Source organism: Mastomys coucha, unplaced genomic scaffold (genome assembly GCF_008632895.1).
Source record: "Mastomys coucha isolate ucsf_1 unplaced genomic scaffold, UCSF_Mcou_1 pScaffold5, whole genome shotgun sequence".
NCBI classification, from domain to species: domain Eukaryota; kingdom Metazoa; phylum Chordata; class Mammalia; order Rodentia; family Muridae; genus Mastomys; species Mastomys coucha.
In genome coordinates, this window is record NW_022196911.1 from 82,033,834 (window position 1) to 82,047,115 (window position 13,282).

General features: G+C 41.0%; 1 protein-coding gene across 4 annotated transcripts in view; it reads right to left on the reverse strand.

Annotated features, from left to right (window-relative positions):
- Positions 1 to 13,282, reverse strand: part of Ints2 (integrator complex subunit 2) — a 48,635-nt gene that overhangs the window by 30,891 nt on the left and 4,462 nt on the right. For all 4 annotated transcript variants that reach the window (XM_031352282.1, XM_031352281.1, XM_031352284.1 and 1 more), the window contains 6 exons: positions 12,248 to 12,350; positions 11,122 to 11,235; positions 9,103 to 9,233; positions 8,745 to 8,918; positions 4,474 to 4,700; positions 2,889 to 3,014 (listed from right to left, as the gene is read on the reverse strand). In XM_031352282.1, the coding sequence (XP_031208142.1) occupies positions 2,889 to 3,014; positions 4,474 to 4,700; positions 8,745 to 8,918; positions 9,103 to 9,233; positions 11,122 to 11,235; positions 12,248 to 12,350 (875 nt within the window). The remainder of the gene's footprint in view (positions 1 to 2,888; positions 3,015 to 4,473; positions 4,701 to 8,744; positions 8,919 to 9,102; positions 9,234 to 11,121; positions 11,236 to 12,247; positions 12,351 to 13,282) is intronic.

Here is a 13,282-nt window from a genome sequence, read left to right on the forward strand (position 1 = left end):
AAAAAACTCCTTACACATCAAAAAGTCAGAAACCAAGTTCTAAAATCTAACAAATTAATGCATCTTTTAATTCAAATTTAATTTATGGAAATATTTTGGGTAGAATTTTAAATTTTAGATAGAAATTATTACTAATTACAAAAACTAAGAAGATGAGTCACCATATTTAAAATGGTTATAAAAATATAACAATAATAACTATTTTTAAGTTTTTCTTTTTCCTTCATTTATTTATTTTGTGAGGGTGTGTATAGCATGCCATGTGTGTAGAGGTTAGAGGACAACTTGCAGGAATCAGTCGAGGGGATCCAACTCTGGTCATCAGGTTTGGTAGCCAGTGCCTTTACCTACACCAAGTCATCTCACAGACCCAACAGCAGTAACGGCTTCTTTAGAACAATCATTCTATTTAAAAGTAAAAAGCACTCTGACTTTAACCTGTGCAAAAATGTCATGGCTCTCTCTCTTCCACCTCACTGCAGGTAAAACAGAAAACAACTAAACAATGTGCTTTTTCTCACTACTCCAAGATGAGAAAATCTAAAAGGCCATTTATACCTATACATAATACTGTGCTCAATCATTTTTCAATCATTCCACTAAGGCAAGACAGTGCTATATGGGAGGGTGCCTAGAGTCCTGCAAGACCCGGTGGGAATCCCAGCTCTGCAGCTTCTGACGGTGTGATCTGAAACCTAAGTGCATCTTTCTGAACTGTAGTCCTCCTACCAAATGAACACGGCACCTCAGTGGAACGGGACTAAAGGGAATGGTTGGAAAGGCCCTGAAGCATAGAGCTATCACATAATACTTATATTTAATTTTATAGTTTCCTGAAAAGCACTATAATTTCATTAAAAAGAAATTTCTAGCTTGCTGAAAAGGCTCAGAAGGTAAAAAAAGCACCTGAGTTTGATCTGTGGGACCCTTACGAGGGGAGAACTGACTCCCACAAGTTGTTCCCTGAACTCTACACACATGCATGGCACATGCATGCCCACACACATATACATGTACACACAAAATAAATGCAATAAAAACTCCTTAACAAAAGGCCTTAGAGAAAATCAGTAGCCTTCAATGAAGCAAGGGCTACTATAACAGAAAGTTTAGTATCAGGACTCAGTCAACAAACAAGCAATACTAAAGCTTGGGAGGTGGAAGCAGAAAAACTAGGAGCTGAAGGACAATCTTAGCAATACAGTAAGCTCCAGACAAGATCATCTACAAAAATTAAATAACAACAACAACAACAATTCAGTAAAGAAAGGAATAAAAGAACAAAAAAGAGCTCTTGGAAAGTAAGCTGCAGTGAGGGCAGAGCCCGAGAGGCAGACAGGCTCTGCATGGGGCCCTGCAAACGCCTGTGACGGACTGTGGCCACGAGGGATAACTGCTGAAACGACGCTAGCAACACTGAGCTACACCAAAGACACAAGTACTTTTTTTGTTATGTTTTATGGTACCTTTCAAAAAGAAGGCCAAATCACAGAGAAAACCATGAGATAAGAAAAGCCAACAGTTGGTTGCCTCTGAAAGACTCACACAGGACTGAGACAAGGAGACCCCAGGGAAGACACTAGCAGCACAGCAGGCCAGGGACACTTCCTACAACTGACACATCAGCTTCTAGCAGGAAAGGACCCACAGGGCGCCTCAAATGATAGATCAATACACACTTGAAAGAGACCAAATATTATCTACAACTTTCGAAACCATGTGAGAAAGAGCCAAGTGACAGAAGAGGCCACACAAAGGGACAAGGAATTGGAATGACTTTAGACACAACGAAATAAGAAGTTAGAAGACAAGGAAATGGACACACATTTTCAAAATCCTCAGGAGAAATGATTTCCTTTAAAATTCTACATGCCATCAAACCATTAGCCAAATGTCAGAATGAAAGCATTTTCAGAAATTCACCCCTGCTCCGAAGAATTTACCTCCCACATGGCTGCTTTCTAAAGATGCAAAATGAAAAACTATTCCTGTGTACAGCTGTAGAACACCAGGTACAGAGGGACCCAGCCAAGCCTGGACCAGACAACACTGCTTTGGGCAAGATTTCTGAAAAAGATTAAACCAATAAGCTGTCTAATGAGTCGAATGGACCCAGAGGAGATTTAGCTGCATCTCGTTTCTTTGTTGTTGGATTTCTTGGTATTTTGAGACAAAGTCATACTATGTAGCTTAGGCTAGCCTGAAACACATGGCAGTCCTCTTGCCTTGGTCTCCTGTGGGTTGGGATTAGAGGCATGAACCACTACAACCAACAAGATTTAGTTTTACAGTTTTGAGTTGAATTATTACTACACAGAACACCAAGAAAATTTCAAAGAAAACTGCAGCCAAGCTTGATAATCAGAGTTCAATCCTCGAAGCCCATATGGTAGAAGAAATGAATCATGCAAGTTGTTCTTGAACCTCCACACATGCACTATTGCAGATGCACATGCGTGTACATACATGCATACACACACACATCAAATAATGTGCTAACTAAACAAATAATAAAAAACAAACAAGTAAGAAATAAATAACCAAGTAATAAATTTAAAATTTTTGTTTTGTTTTGTTTTGTTTTGTTTTTTGAGACAGGGTTTCTATGTGTAGCCCTGGCTGTCCTGGAACTCACTCTGTAGACCAGGCTGGCCTCGAACTCAGAATTCTGCCTGCCTCTGACTCCCAAGTGCTGGGATTAAAGGCATGCACCACCACTGCCTAGCATTGTGGTAAACTTTTAATAACATGCTATATACCCTTTCTGATAGCAACGCTCATGATAAGCGAACATGCTACCTACACTATGCGCTCGCCTCCATGTGGACATTTAGAAAATAGATAAGAGCACACTTTGAGAAGGCAGAGTAACTTGCACGGCATGGTACCTGACAAGTGTGGAGAAGGCCAGCAGCATACAGAAGGAGAGGGAAACGAAGCGAACCCCGGCGGGCGTGGCAGGAGGCCGGCTGGTCATTAGCTGCAGCAACTGCTCAGCTTCTTCTTCAGTTGGTCTAAAGGGGCAAACATAATTTATTTGTTTGTTTATTTTCAGTTCGGCAAGGAAACAAGCAAATTTTCCAACATTTTAACCCTTCACGTACAAATTTTTTAACCTCACTGTAAAAAAACAACATCCAATTACTTATACTTACTTTGTGTATATGTGTGCGTGTGCATAGGCATGTGTTGTGCTCTGTGTTGTATGTGGGTTGTGGGTGGGTAGCACATATGAATGCATGGGTGTTCACGTCTGGATATGCATGCAGAGGCAGAGGAAGGTACTCTGTCTTACTACCTCAGGCAGAAGCTAGCTGCTCCTCCTAGGCTTGCTGACCACAATCTCTATCTCTGCTTCCCATTCACATGAGGTGATGTCACAGACATGTTCAGCCATGCTTAGCTTTTTAGATAAGAGCTGGAGATTTAAACTCAAGTCCATCATGATTGTAGAGTAAGCATTCTTTAAAAAAAAAAAAGACTTATTATTTATTTTATGTACGTGAGTACACCATCAGTCTCTTCAGACACACCAGAAGAGGACATCAGATCCCATTAGAGATGATTGTGAATCACCATGTGGTTGCCGGGAATTGAACTCAGGACCTCTGGAAGAGCAGTCAGTGCTCTTAGCAGAGGAGCCATCTCTCCAGCCCTAGAGTGAGCATTCTTAACCCTTAGCCATTACACCAACCCCAACCCCTTCATCTTTATTGGTCAGCTCTCTCTTTTCAATTGTCTCCTTTTTAAATGGCATATGATTTACCACAGGCAATGGGAAGTCGAATTACTTTGTTGTCTGTGCAAAAACCAAATAACAAATAATCAGGGTCCTGTGATCAACAAATTTCCAAGGAAGTAATAGCACAGGTCCTAGACATGACAAGCACATATTACTTTATGTGTAGTCATGTGTCCTAAAGAGCTCACAGCAATTTATACTTTATACAGTTATGGGTTAATGGGTTGTAATGACTTAAATTTGAACCAAACTGATGGGCCAGCATTTGCTTAACTAAACTGTCAGACCTAAAAGGAACATGAGCTGGAGACACACACAGGAATGTTCAGATACCACTGAAGACATTATTCAAAAGGATTTGGTACAGTAACTTAGAAACCTTGTGGTCCTGTCAATTCTAAAGGATTTCCTTCAGCTGGGGTCTAGGACGGTAGTGGATCAGTCACAGACCACTCGGTGGTATCTTCTCAAGAGTGGTAAAATCACAGGACCTTTACACTGGGATTCAAAACTTAGAAACTACTCGTCTCTGATATTTGCATAATTCTATTTGTAACCAGGCCACATTAAGATCAAAATATTCCCTAAGGGCAGCTAGCTTTAATACCTTCAATCTTGATATAAGCTAGTAAAATTAAGACCTGAACCCTCCTAATAAAGGCCTTTTGTCCACGTCCTTGAGACTAGAACCAAGAAGAAAAAGATAAAGAAGGAAGCATCAGATTAAGTACTTGAGTCCAGCAATCCCCATCAAGGCACAGTACAGACGTAGGAGTGCGCTGGCTTTCACGACGTGCTCTTCTTTCAGCCCCGAGTATACCGACACAGTAGGCTCCATCTCCACATCGGCTTCCTCCACAATACGGGTACTCCTCACTGTAGGAAGAATGCCCATCAGCTCCAGAAGAAGCTGCCTTCTCATCTGCCAAAGCACGGAGCCACTGGTCTCCCTTTTTCTCTGTAAGAAGTGTGAATCAGCAAAAGAAGAGAGCATGAAGCAGTTACTGAATTAATAAGGAATCTGAACACATCTTGCCATGTGAGCACTTACAGTTGACCCAACATAAGGAGCCTGTTCTAACTGCAGTTCTATTTTACCAAATCAAGAAAACTCAAAATTTATTCCTCTACTCATCCCAGTTTGCACTGATTACAGAGGAAAAGCTAAATTAATGCAAATTAGGTTGTGAATAGTAATTAAATGGTACTTTAGCTGAGTGTGGCAGTCCACTCTTGCAAATCTCATCCCTCTGGAGACAGAGGGAGGAGAGCTGCTGGTGGCTAGGCCAATCTATATGGCAAGTACCAGCACAGCCAGGGCTACAGAACAAAAACTTGTTTAAAGGTTTGCAAGATGGCTCAGGGGTTGAGTAAGAGCAGTTGCTCTTGCAGAAGACTTGGGTTCAATTCCCAGCACCTACACTGCACTTCCAATCCCTAAGGCAGCAAGTACAACAGCAAACACATGTTTGGAGAACCTGAGAACCTCAGTCTTTTTTTTTTTTTAAGACTTATTTATTATATGTAAGTATACTGTAGCTGTCTTCGGATACCCCAGAAGAGGGCGTCAGATCACATTACGGGTGGTTGTGAGCCACCATGTGGTTGCTGGGATTTGAACTCAGAACCTTCAGAAGAGCAGTCGTTCCCTTAGCTGCTGAGCCATCTCACCAGTCCCGAGAACCTCAGTCTTAAGCTCAAGCTCTACTACTAATTATGCTTCATGGTACATGAGGTAACCTCTCTGAACTCCTTCTTGACAAGGAAATAAACAGTGGTATTATGTGCCTTTAGAGATGCCATGCCTGCACCACGAGAGCAGCACCCAGCCCAGCTCTTCAAGCAGGGATATTTTCATAGTCACCACTCTTCAAGTCTAACGCTGTACTTGGCAGGTGGCAAGCACTCAGTACTTACAAGGAAACCAATGAACAAAGAAAGAGCATACACAGAACGCAATGCTAAACTATAAACGGAGAGACATTTCCTTAGCCAGGTATGGGGGCAGATAATGTTAATCAGTACTTATTATTCTTAAGATTGCTGTCAAGGAAAGTATAGTAAACGTGCCTGAACAGCAATGTTAAATTCCAAGAAGAAACGTGTGGTGGACAAAGGACCAGGAGGCACAGGAGAGCAGACTAAGTGCTCAGCACACAGCCATACACCAGTCACACAATACACGCGCATAGCAATGGACTCTAAAGACAGTTTGTCTCGAATGTGGAATGATGTGATACCTTGGCACAAAACTAGTTCCCAACCCATGTGCATGCTGCCCTGTCTCGCCCTGAACGTTAAAGTTAGTCTGCACTAACAAATTCTACTCAGAAGCACTAAAAAAGTGTTCTACAAAAACTAAAGTATTCTGCAAAGATAAAAATGGTGGAGCTGGGGATGGTGGCGCACATCTTTAATCCTAGTACTCAGAGGCAGATCTATGTGAGTTCAAGGCCAGACTGGTCTACAGAGTAAGTTCCAGGACAGCCAGGACCACAGAGAGAAACAAACAACAAACAATAAACAAAAAAACAAACAAATGGAAGAGAAAAGAAAAATAAGCAAACATGTTGAGCGGGGAAGAATGTTGAAAATGGAAGTCATGTAGTCAATGTCAACAAGCAAGAGGATCCCCTCAGACTCAGACTGGGTCAGCCCAGGCTACCACACTTCAGAATAGCCTAGGCAACAAAGGAAGAGCCTATATCAAACACACACACACTAAACAAACCTGTAACCTCAACTGCTCAGATTAGAGAAAGAAGCCAAGTTCAAGAACAATCTTGGCAACTTAGTGAGACTCAGCAGCTCAGTGGGAGAGTGCTCATCTGGTGTATGAGAGGCTCTGGATTCAATCCCAGGACCACAAAACATAATGCATTACATTGTTTATTATTTATATTATGTACCATAAAATATCTGATATATATCAAAAGGTAACTAGAAAAACAAAATGAATATATACACACAATGGAGTTATTATTCAACCTTAAAAAAGAGGGAAATTCCTTTGCGGGGGCGGGGGGTGCTTTCTATATGATAGAGGGGGGGTCTCAGGATGTAGTCCAGCTGGCAGAGCATGTGATATGTATCTATCCCATAATCCTGCTTCTAGCCTACTGAATGTTAGTATTAAAGGTATATGTAACAATGCCTGGCTAAGGGAATTCTGACACATGCTGCAAAAATGAACTCTGAAACCTTTATGTTAAGGAAATAGCATACAAGTATCCTGTAATGTGACTCATGTGAGGCACTTACAAAGGCACCCAGAATTCACACAGACCAACACAAAGCCACAATCACCAAATTACAGGAAAAAGGAGGAACAGGCAGTTGAAAAGGTTCAGAGTCTCTAGAGCACAGGAGATAGGACTCAGATAGAGAGCTTGATCAACAAGTGTAAACCCAGACCACAAAAAAAGAAAACAAAATCCTAAAAATAGATAATGGTTATATATGCATAACACTGCCAAAGTTCCTTTTCTTTGCCTGTGTGTGTGTGTACATGCATACACACAAGCTATATGAGCTATATGTACAACCCAGAGACAAATGCTAGGTGTCTTCCAACTCCCCACTTTCTTTGTTTTTAAAGATGTATTTTATCTTTTATTTATTTGCCTGTGTGTACATCTGTACATAGGAAAGGGAGGCTGCAGAGGGCATCAGATCCTCTGGAAGCTGAGTTACAGATGGCTCTGAGCACTATAGATGCTGAGAATAGAACTCGTGTCCTCCAGAAAAACAGGAAGTGCTCCTAACTAGGCCACCCTTTCTGCTGGGCCACCTCATATTTTTAGACTGAACCTGAAAGAGGACATTCCAGCTGACCAGGAAGCCTCCAGGACATATACATATCAGCTCCCGCAACACAGGAATTACAGACAACTGCTACCACACCCTGCTTTTATATGGTTAGTAGGGTTCTAAAGTAAAGTCCTTGTGTTTATATAGCAATCATTTTACCTACTAAGTCTCCAGTCCTATAATGTGAATGTTATGAACTGTATTTAAAAAGTGAATAAATGCAAACTTTAATATATATTTTACCACACACACAGATACACATATGTTAAATTACAGAATATAACTTACTTTGATGATCTACTGTAAGAGTTCTCAAAGCCTAACACAGGAACCTAGAGCATCCCCAAATTCTTTCAGGGGTCCAGAAAATCCAAATACCTATTCACAATACTGAGACAGAGCCTTGTCCCTCCCATTCTTACTTGAGTACAGTATATTCTCCAAAGACTTCTGCTAAACTAGACTTTGAAGAGATTTAAAAAATTGTAAAGTAGTACTACTATTTCACTATTGTATTTTTTAAAAATGAAATGTTTACTAAGTATGGTAGGACATTCCTATGATCTTTGTAATCAGGAGGCTTAGGCACAAGTCTAAGAAAGAACTGGGCGCCAGCTTTGACTAAACACCAAGACCAAGCTCAAAAGTACACACACACATACACATACTTACTCACTCTCTCTCTCTTTCTCCCTCTCTCTCTCTCTTTCTCTCTTTTCCTCTTTATACTTAATTGAGCTTTTTTATTTTTAATATATCCTTTATTTATGTATTTTTTTAAGTGTAAGGAGGTTCTTAAAATTAAGTCTGATGACCACTGGTCTAAAGATATCTCTTTTTTCCTTTGTTTCCTCCTTTCCACCATGGCTTTTATTTGTTTTTTTTAGACACAGTCTCTCTATGTAGCCTTGGCTGGCCTGGAAGTTGATATGTAGACCAGGCTGGTCTCAAATTCATAGAGATCCACTTGTCTCCTATTGCAGTGTCCTGAGATAAAGGTGTGTACCACCATGCCTGACTCCCACGGCTTAAGCCTTGCAATCACAGTAACCTTCCTGCCTCAGTCTTGAAAGGACAAGGATTGCTGTATGAGTCACCAGGCCGAGGTGACAAGATCCATCTCAGGAGTCTCTTCACTCTAAATAACTGACCCTGAGGAACGAGCCTTCTTATGCTCATGCTTGACTCTCACCTGTTGTCCATTTCGAATGAAGGTTCCAAACCAAGTCCTGACTTTTGCATTTGTTCCAAGAAGCAAGCCACTAACAAAGCAAACCAAGTCACTCACTCCATCTTCACAAGCTTCAGTTTTAGTATGATCCAATGTCAAAGCTACTCCAAGGCCTGGCAAGTGACATTCTTCCACCTAACACAGCAGAGAAAAATAAGTTAGACTCAATACAATAAGGAAAAGGTCTAGGACATTTCAAAATTTAATGTACAAGTTCAGAGGAAGAGAACACACAAAACATAAGACCGAAAAGGGGAGGCAGCACACTCGGCACATGAATAAAATTCCCAATTTACAAAGAGACAAGAGACTCTCTTACCACCATGCCCCGGACTTTCAGGGCCTGAGAAGGATTCATTCTGCATAAGAAGCGTAAGGCATCTGTCCTGCGCCTCCCTCCAAGACTTTCTTCATCTTGCCGTTCTCCATTTTTGATCAGGCCCCTACAAACTATTATTTAAGAGCCTTTATTATTTCAAGCTTTGTCAAGTTTTTCTAAGCAAGGTGTTATGAACCACTTCTTCATTCTTGAAAATCAACCATTTATGCAGCTTCAACAGTATAGAAGGAAGACACTGGGAACTTGACAGTATTTCAACAGAAACCAAGGCAAAGTGGACAAAGGACTGCAACAGTCCTTAGCGGATAACGACCAGAGGACAACACCTAGTCCCACCTGCTACGCTAAACCCACAAGGACAAACAAAGGTGGTGAACAACTAAATATACTCAAGCTGGCCATGATACACACCTCTAGTCACAGTGCTGGGGGCTGGAGGAGATTCGCCAATTGGAGGCCAGCCTGGACAACATAGCAAAATCCAGGCAAACTAGAGTTAAATAGGGATTCAGTGTCACAAGGTAAAAAACAACAACAAAAAACCTAGGGCTGAGCTCAGCAGAAGAGCACCTGGTTAACACTGATGAGGCTCTGCAATCACTTCTGAGAAAACAAAACAGCACTTAGTGCAGCCTAGTAACAAGGCTGTAAGCTGAGCTACTCCAGAGCTTGAAGCTCACAAGTTCAAAGCCCACTCAAGTAACAACGTTAGTTCAAGTCTAGCCTGGACATCTTAGTGAGCCCCTGTCTCAGCATGAAGAAGTTAAAAGAGAGACGGATGACCAACAGTGGCAGAGAGCTTGCCAGGCCAGTGCCAAGCATGCACTCAATCCCCAGTGCTGAACAGAAAAGTTATTTACTTTTTTTTTTTTTTTTTTTTTTTTGGTTTTTCAAGACAGGGTTTCTCTGTGTAGCCCTGGCTATCCTGGAACTCAACTCTGTAGACCAGGCTGGCCTCGAACTCAGAAATCCACCTGCCTCTGCCTCCCAAGTGCTGAGATTAAAGGCATGAGCCACCACTGCCCGGCTATTTTACTTTTAAAATAAATTTTATCAGAATAAAAGTTTTTTCCTGACAAATTTTCTGGGGAAAATTGTTACCAAGAAATCTACCCTGCAAAGCTCAAGGGACAGCTCACTGGCAGAGCAAGAAGCTCTGGAGTCAATCCCAAACACACATTAATAAAAACAAAATAAAGTAAATGTAAATACTCTATACATTACAAGAAAGAAAGGCAATTCAATGAAGATCAATCAGAAACACTAAGTATACAGATAAAGCTTCCCCCACGCTTTAAAAAGGACTTAAAATCAGCTGGGCAGCACACGTGTAATACCAACACTGCTAATGAAGAGGAAGACAACTTCAAAGTCACCCAGAGTACACAGTGAGACCCAGATTAACAAAAGAAAAAAATGAGGAAAGGGACTGGTGAAGTGGCTCAGCTTAGCACCAAGCCCTACCGCAGGACCCATGTGGCAGGAGAGGGTCTGCTCATGGAAGGTGACCTCTGACCTCCACATGTACACCCATAGGCAAACACCCACAAACTAAACAATAAATCGCAGGAAAAAAGAATTAACTAGTTAAAATAAAAGCAGTAAGAAAGTCATTTGGACTTATAATACACATTAATTAAATATATGATAAAAATGATACAAAGGAAAGAAGAGATAGAAATAGCATAGCATACCTAACCACCACAATAATTGCATTAAATGGCTAATATAACTTATCGACACACTTCAATTAAAAGACAGACTGGTCTGGAGCGTAGCTTAGGCACTGAGTCCCACCCTGGCCCAGAAGAGAGGGAAAACATAGCAGTAAGCATGATGCCATGCACCTGTTAACTCTAGCCCCACTGAGAAGGCAGAGGCAAAAGAATCACAGGTTTAAGGACAGCTGGGATAACTGGGCAAGACTGTTAAAAAAAAAAAAAGGCCCAAATATGCAAATCAAAGTTTTCCAATATTTCATTCTTAAATTATATTTACCTTCGTTAAAACTATCCGGAACATTGGCTACCAAGAGACACAAGAACCAGGCACCGTTTCTAACATGCAGCAAGGCTTCAGCTACATCGACTATAGGAAGCAAGGAAGGGAGCTCTGGAAGAAAAAAGCCACTGTCACTGTTTCGACAGAACCCCACAGTGCTCTATGCTCAACAGCCAGACATTGCCAAGGTGTCACCAAGATGCAACTCACTTAAGTACTAGTTCCTCAGTCGAATTAGCTACACTTCATTTAACCCATAGCCACCACGAGAGGCAAGTGGGGCTACTAACTGGATAGCACAACCCGGAGTACATCGGATGTTTCCCTGAATAATGCTGGTCTAAAAAGTTATCTTAATAAAAATATTTAAATTTCTAGATTTTCTTGTTTTTATTTTACCATATATAATTAAAAAGAATCTGGAAAAGCAAAAAAGGTACATAGGAAAAATTGTATGTAAGTTCTAACAATATGTATGTATATTTAATATATTTATAATAGTAAGTATATTTAATATCTAATTTTAATCCCCTCATTAATAGTTTTAATATTAACTAATATTTATGCTTTTTGAACCAACATATTATAAACATTTAACTCATTAAAGTTTTAAATCAAATGTGCACTGCTAACCTGTATATAACATGGCATACGATGCAAATAGTAGAAGCCATTGAGTCTTTGCTCTAATGCTGCACATGCAAGACTGCTAGATCCCAAGCTTCCCAGATCTCCAACCCTTTAAAACTTTAAGACATACTTTTAAAATAACTTTTAGACTTTTAAGTTTTTGGGGGGGAGAAGTGCTGTTATTTGAGACATCATTTCACTCCGTAGACCAAGATGGTCTGATTCTGACATAATACTCCTGCCTTAGCATCCCAAATGCTGGACCACACCCATTTTGATAATATTTAAAATACCAAATTTGAGGTTGGAGAGATAACAGTGCTCTTGCAAAGGACCTGAGCCCCAGCATCCCCATCAGGCAGCCTGTACCTCCAATCTCAGGACAAGCAGTGCACACCTACAGACACACACAGCTCTTCAGGCTGAGCAGTCACACAGTGACACTTCCCTAGACACTCTGTCTGTATCTGAGATATAGTCAGTCAGAAAGTACCTGCTTGTAAGATACAAAGGACATCTGCAGCCTCCTCCAAGTACACTGCACTCTCAAAGAGCTCAGAAGACTTGAAAAAGAACTCTCCACTGCACTCGGACACCTTAGTGAGAAAAGGGAAACAAGGAAGAACAAGTTAGTTTAAGTAAATTGTGATTGTTTTGTTTTTGAGCTCACAAACCATGAGTTTTTATGCTGCCATTGAGATAGGGTATTACTATATAGCTATGGCTGGTCTGAACTCAGTACATAGAGCAGGCTAGCCTTTAATCTATTGCCCTAAGATGGTACAGAATGCACGATCTTGTCCTTGCTTCTCTCCTGCTGGGATTGAACATGTGCTCTCCTGCACCAGCCTCAAGTCACCATTTATAATATGGCTAACACACCAAGGCAGTCTGTGGCATCCTGTCAGTTTGAACAGTCTAGCCATTATTATTATCCAAACATGGTAGCAGTAATCTCAGAACTACACACTACTTATAATCCCAGTATTTGAGAGGCTGAGGTAGAAAAGACTCAAGTTACAAGGCCACCCTGGCACCAAGTGAGACTCTGCCCCCCTCCAAAAAGAGAGAGGGACAGAGACAGAGGGGGTAGGGGGAGCTGACTCCAATCTACATTTTTAGAGACACTTAATATTAAGGAATACAGCACACCAAGAAACAGTATAGAAATGTTGTGTGTATAAACTGTTGATTGAAAAACCCAACACTGGACTGCAAGATGCCTCAGCTGGTAAAGCATTTTGCCACACAAGCCTGATAAACTGAGTGTGACTCCCAGATCCCACAGCAGAAGGAAGCACAGGAAGAACTCCTGAAAGGTAACCTCTGACCCCTCTACATATGTGCCAACACACACATCATACCTACACTCACAAAAATTAAATTACTCTTTTAACTGTTAAAGCAGTATAACAAAAACAAATTCATTTAATTCTAATGAATAATAGAGACAAAGTTGCTGGGCAGTGGTGGCGCATGCCTTTAATCCCAGCACTTGGGAGGCAGAGGCAGGCAGAATTCTGAGTTC